The 6,837-nt window shown below is 52.0% G+C and overlaps 1 protein-coding gene across 1 annotated transcript; it reads left to right on the forward strand.

The window, feature by feature from the left end:
* Positions 1-4,519: 4,519 nt before the first annotated feature.
* On the forward strand, positions 4,520-6,056 carry LOC137543727 (uncharacterized). Its single transcript, XM_068264858.1, has 2 exons — positions 4,520-4,581; positions 4,802-6,056. Exon 2 carries the CDS (start codon positions 5,037-5,039, stop codon positions 5,847-5,849), a length of 813 nt encoding a protein of 270 aa, XP_068120959.1. The 5' UTR covers positions 4,520-4,581; positions 4,802-5,036; the 3' UTR covers positions 5,850-6,056.
* Positions 6,057-6,837: the final 781 nt, after the last annotated feature.

The following is a 6,837-nucleotide window of genomic DNA, read 5'->3' on the forward strand; positions in this document are numbered from 1 at the left end:
CTCCCATCGCTCCACCAGGGCGGCTCCCCTCCGTGAATCCCTCCACTGGCTTCCTATCCAGTTCAGAATCAGATTCAAGATACTGTGTCTGACCTACAAATCTGTCCAGAAAACCTGTCCAACCTACACTCCGCTCTTTCAATGAATTTTGCCTGACCGCCCCCCGCATCACCCAGTCCCATGCACGCCTCCAGGACTTCTCAAGAGCTGCTCCAACACTATGGAACTCCCTACCTCCACCCATTAGGGCAGCCCCCTCCTTCAACATCTTCAAGAAGGCCCTCAAAACTCACCTTTTCCCTCTGGCCTACTGCACTCACAAGTGCTCTAAACCCGCATCTGAACTCTGGTCCCCTACCTCTCAAGTCCCTACCTCTCCCTCTAGATTGTAAGCCTTTGGGCAGGGTCCTCCTCCTTTTGTGTCCTACCTGATCATGCACCTCCAGTACTGTGCACCCATGCTATGCATCTGAGTGAACCTAACTTGCCTAATCTCCATGCTCCATCCAGTGACTAAGCATTACATTGTATTCATACTATGCTGTGTGATCCGGTTTGCATGCATTCCTGTATTGTCATATACTAATGTCCAGCGCTGCGTAATAGGTTTGCGCTTTATAAATCCAATAAATAAATAATAAATATAATAAAATTTGTCTCTGCGTCTTCTTGTGTCCCTGAACGAAATGTGGGCGGACTTGGGACAGCAGGGAGACGGGTGCAGGGGAGCATGGCCGTACGGGCACTTATTTGTCGAGCGCAGCCCTGTACGTGCGTGTCGGGAGCAGAGCGGTGGGGGGGGGGGCAGGTCTTAGTAGCCATTTGTAAACAGGCGGGCTGATTTCTAGTTCTTTATAAAGACACTCCCTGAAAAGGTACCGAGATGCTGGCCAGCCTACCTGCTCGCTGCACACCTTTTGGCAGTTGGATGGAGCAACTGCTATTCACTAATTTCAAAGTGCTTTTGAAAATAAGGAAAACCCAAGGAACCTCTCATGAGGAGATGGGCAAATCAAAAGCCGGCCGGTTCTGTCAAATTTCTACCACCTATTGTAATGTTGGGAATACATGGCTCGATTGTGAGCTGATAAAATGGTTAGATAGATAATTTCCGACATGTCCGATCACCGTTCGTTTTGTTAGATTTGTCATTGAAGTGAAATGAAAAAAGTTAAGAAAAACGAGCGGAAGATAAGAGGATCGAGCGTGCAAAACGATCGGGCGCAGAATTGAGAGCCAGAATCACCCCATGTATTCCCAACATTAGAGACTGCAACATAGGAGAAAAAAATAGTTATTTATGGCTCATTTTAGGCCCGGTTCACATTAGCGGCTGCTATCCGGAATCGCCGTGCCGGAGCCGTGCCGGAGCCGGACCGCATGCGGACCGGACGAAACGGACGCACGGCATAGCAATGAAAGTCTATGCGACCGTTCACATGCGTCCGTTTCGTCCGGACCGGAGCCGGACCGGATCCGGACTCCGGCGTCCGTTCCAACATGCGCTATTTTTTGGTCCGGCTGGTCCGGCTGACGTATCCGGACCGGAGCCGGAATGTTGCATCCGGCCAATGGAAACCAATGAGAACCGGAGAGCGCACAACACACTGGCTATAAAAACCGGATGTTGTACCACACTTCCTATGCTGACTCTATGGTATGGTGGCCATTTTGGATGGGGACCACATGGCACCAGCGTTCACAGAGTGGAGCAGCAGTGACTTCATGCTGGAGCTCTTTGGCAGCAATATGGAGCAGGATCTGTCTGATAGCGAGGGGGTGAGGCCCTACACATCAGAAGACCTCATCCTACAGGTGCAGCAGGTACCAGCCCTGTGGGACAAGGGGGATGCGGACCACAGCAACATCAAAAAATGCAGAGGCCTGTGGAAAAAAATTGCCAAGCTGTATGTGGAGGACTTTGAGAACTTGAGCAAGAGACAGCAAGGCACAGAGGGTATGTTGACTAGAAGTTTTTGGGGGGGGCTTGTGGTTTAAGCTTGTGATGTATTCCACTTTTGCTATGGATTTGTGTTGCCCACCCACCTGTTCCCCACCCACCTGTACCCCACCTGTGATGTATCCCACCCACCTGTACCCCACCTGTGATGTATCCCACCTGTGATGTATCCCACCCACCTGTGATGTATCCCACCCACCTGTACCCCACCTGTGATGTATCCCACCCACCTGTACCCCACCTGTGATGTACCCCACCTGTGATGTATCCCACCTGTGATGTATCCCACCCACCTGTGATGTATCCCACCCACCTGTACCCCACCTGTGATGTACCCCACCTGTGCTGTATCCCACCCACCTGTGATGTATCCCACCCACCTGTACCCCACCTGTGATGTATCCCACCCACCTGTACCCCACCTGTGATGTACCCCACCTGTGATGTATCCCACCTGTGATGTATCCCACCCACCTGTGATGTATCCCACCCACCTGTACCCCACCTGTGATGTACTCCACCTGTGCTGTATCCCACCCACCTGTGATGTATCCCACCCACCTGTACCCCACCTGTGATGTATCCCACCCACCTGTGATGTATCCCACCCACCTGTACCCCACCTGTGATGTATCCCACCCACCTGTACCCCACCTGTGATGTATCCCACCCACCTCTACCCCACCTGTGATGTATCCCACCTGTGATGTATCCCACCCACCTGTGATGTATCCCACCCACCTGTACCCCACCTGTGATGTATCCCACCTGTGATGTATCCCACCCACCTGTACCCCACCTGTGATGTATCCCACCCACCTGTACCCCACCTGTGATGTATCCCACCCACCTGTGATGTATCCCACCCACCTGCGATGTACCCCACCTGTGCACATAAAACATACACAATGACCAATTATTATACATCAATAATTTATTGTAAAAAATTAATACATTTAAAATCACTCAAAAACTTGAAACTCTAAAATAAACACATTTCAACAAAACATATTAACCTCCCTGGCGGTTTATTTATTTTGCCAGGGAGGCTGCGGGAGGGTTTTTTTTAAATTAAAAAAAAAATATTTCATGCAGCCAACTAAAAGTTGGCTGCATGAAAGCCCACTAGAGGGCGCTCCGGAAGCGTACTTTCGATCGCCTCCGGCAATCGAAAGTAACAAGATAGGCCGCAATGAGCGGCCTATCTTGTTTCGCTTTCCTCGTCGCCATGGCGACGAGCGGAGTGACGTCATGGACGTCAGTCGACGTCCTGACGTCAGAGCCGCCCGATCCAGCCCCTAGCGCCGGCCGGAACTGTTTGTTCCGGCTGCGCTGGGCTCGGGCGGCTGGGGGGACCCTCTTTCGCCGCTGCACGCGGCGGATCGCCGCGGAGCGGCGGCGATCGGGCAGCACACGCGGCTGGCAAAGTGCCGGCTGCGTGTGCTGCTTTTTACAGAATTGAAATCGGCCCAGCAGGGCCTGAGCGGCGACCTCCGGCGGCATACCCCGAGCTCAGCTCGGGATTACCGCCAAGGAGGTTAAAAACCAAACATTCACCCTCGTCCTGGTGGTGTGGTAAAATAAAGTCTCAGTTGGTCCCTGTTCCGCAGTGACACTACCCTTGGCCTGGTTGCATACCTCCGCAGGGGCATTAGTGGAAGCACATTCGGGGGTTCCGGAGTCTCTCTTTCCTCCTGCCGCACAAAGTTGTGGAGGATGCATGCTGCCTTCACCACGACAACTGCGTTGCCCGGTTTCAGCAGCATGGGCGTGTGGAACACCCTCCACTTTGACACCAGGATCCCAAATGTGCACTCCACCATTCTCCTTGCACGGCTCAACCGAGCATTGAAGTGTAGCTGGCTGGCATCAAGTCCCCTGTCTGGGTACGGACGCATTACATGGTCGGACAGGGCGAAGGCCTCGTCCCCCACAAACACATAGGGGTAGGCCGGTGCCCTTGTCCCAGGCCAGGGTCTGTCACGGGGGAGACGCAGTCTGCCTTCCTCCATCAGCCGGCAAAGGGTCGTACGCTGGAAAATTCCAGAGTCATTGGAACTACCGTACGACCCCACGTCCACGTACACAAACTTGTAGTCCGCATCTGCCACTGCCATTAGAACAATGCTAAAGTATTTTTTATAGTTGAAATAATGGCTGCCACTCCCCACGGGTTTCTGAAGCCGGATGTGTTTCCCATCCAGTGCGCCAACACAATTAGGAAACTTGCACTCGGTCCAGAAGCCCTGGGCGATCTCCTCCCATTTCGTGGTGTCCGGCACAGGCATGTATGTGGCCCTCAGTCGCGTCCAAAGGATCCTCGAAGTCCTCACGACGATGCCTGCCACCGTGCTCTTCCCAATACGAAATGTGACATGTAGCGATATATATGTTTGTCCAGTTGCGATGTACCTACAAGAGAAATAATCGAAATCAATTTTTCATGTCGTTACAGGAGAAAGGTTCAAGACAAGGTGGCGCAATATACGGGATGCATACGTGAAATGGCTACGGAAGAAAAAACTTGCCGAACGAAGTGGCAGTGGCGGGGGAAGGCGACAAAAAGACTACCAATTTGCCAAGCAATTGTCTTTCATCAATGCAAGCCTGGAACCTAGACTGTAAGTACCACTACTGTGGGCAGGAACTGAGAGCTCATTTACCATGACTTCGGCCATGTATTGCTATGGCCTCAATTCCCATGGCTAGCGAACTTTTCTCACAAGCTTTATCAAATGTTGGGTAGAAACGGTTGATAAAGTGATTGCTAGTGTTTGCTAGCTCTGTGAATTGACGCCACATGCTGTTTGGCACACCAATAAATATTGTTTTTATCTACAGGACTGAAGACAATTTGGAGCAAGAGGAACCGACCCAGGAGGCACGGTTCAGCAGTGAGGAGAGCTTGGTGGATGATGACGTCGCCGATGTAACCTATTGCCCCGAGGAGAGGAGTAGGAGGAGGGAGTCCTTAATCCCAGCTCTCTCCTTTGATGATGACTTGGCAGAAGAGAGCTTGGATGTTGAGGTTGCAGGACCGAGTGTGGAAGAAGCTGAACCTCCACAATCGACCGCTATGGAAGCTCCAGGGGAACAAGAACAAAGTGAGGAGCACCGAGAGACTGCAGCACAACCAGCGCGCAGGGCAACCCCGACACAGGCCAGAGGACGGGAAGATGCTGCCACACCACCAGTGAGGACCACCACACCAGTGAGGCGTCGAGGTACCCTCCCCCCAACAAGGAGAGAGACAGAGTCCGAGATGTCCGGGGCTGTCTCCGGACTTCTCGGGATTCTTCAGAGCCACCAAACTCTCATAACCCGGCAGTTGCAAGATGAGGACAGGGGCCATATCATGGAGCAGTTCAAGTCCCACATCACTTCACTGCAATGTGAGCTCGACGCTGTACATGGGCACTACAGGGACGAGCTTAAAATGGTGCATGAGATGCACAGAGGAGAAATCGACCAACTGCGTGCGCAGCATCATCAGTCGGTGGGCCAGCTGCAGAACATGATGCAGCAAATGCATCAACAAAGCAAGGAACTACTGAAATTGCAGGCACACCCATGTTTTCACACTGTGATGTCTCTAATACCATATCTGGAAAAGGTGCCTTCCCAAAACCTGATGGCGTGCCATTCCAATTTGCTGGAGGTGATTAAACAGCACATGGACACGCCATTATTGCAACCACCAATTTTTAGACCCCCACAACCAACAGCGGTGCCCACCTGGCAATCATCACAGATGTACACCGGCTACAGAGGCAGTCAATATGGGCCACCGCTGTCAGGGTCCAGCTCATCCACGACCAGCACCCAAGAGAGTCCAGATTTCCAGGCAGCAACTCCCACCTTTTCTAGTAGTGGTGCCGATACAATTTGAAAAAAAAAAGTCAAATTGTTCCTGGACATGCTCCTCTGAATACCTCCGATCCTCGGAGGAAGGATACCATCACAGGGCTTTTTAACTTTTGGTTTTGCTGGACTTGAACTTTAGGGCCTGGTGTCCCCGAAAGACACTACCTGGGTCACAACCTTGTGCCTGTTGCACTGCACCTGTAGTCCTGCACCTGTGCCTTTGATTCCTCTTGTTCCTTACTTTGTTGATCCTAATCACTTGCACAAGACCCTTGGAGCCATGGGTGAAGGACACCTTCACTGGTCGGTGAGAGGCCTAGCCTTTTCACTGACCTGTGTCCTTCATCCATGGCTCAGAGGGTCATGTGCCAGTGGTTAGGTTTTTGAAGCACTTCAATTTTAGGGCCTGGTGTCCCCGAAAGACACTACCTTGGTCACAACCTTGTGCCTGTTGCACTGCACCTGTAGTCCTGCACCTCTGCCATCGGTTCCTCTTGCTCCTCACTTTGTTCTTGTTCCTAACCACTTGCACAAGACCCTTGGAGCCATGGATGAAGGACACCTTGACTGGTCGGTGAGAGGCCTAGCCTTTTCACTGACCTGTGTCCTTCATCCATGGCTCAGAGGGTCATGTGCCAGTGGTTAGGTTTTTGAAGCACTTCAATTTTAGGGCCTGGTGTCCCCGAAAGACACTACCTTGGTCACAACCTTGTGCCTGTTGCACTGCACCTGTAGTCCTGCACCTCTGCCATCGGTTCCTCTTGCTCCTCACTTTGTTCTTGTTCCTAACCACTTGCACAAGACCCTTGGAGCCATGGATGAAGGACACCTTGACTGGTCGGTGAGAGGCCTAGCCTTTTCACTGACCTGTGTCCTTCATCCATGGCTCAGAGGGTCATGTGCCAGTGGTTAGGTTTTTAAAGCACTTCAATTTTAGGGCCTGGTGTCCCCGAAAGACACTACATGGGTCACAACCTTGTGCCTGTTGCACTGCACCTGTAGTCCTGCTCCTC

This window comes from Hyperolius riggenbachi, chromosome 2, assembly GCF_040937935.1.
Source record: "Hyperolius riggenbachi isolate aHypRig1 chromosome 2, aHypRig1.pri, whole genome shotgun sequence".
In the NCBI taxonomy this organism is placed as follows: Eukaryota; Metazoa; Chordata; class Amphibia; order Anura; family Hyperoliidae; genus Hyperolius; species Hyperolius riggenbachi.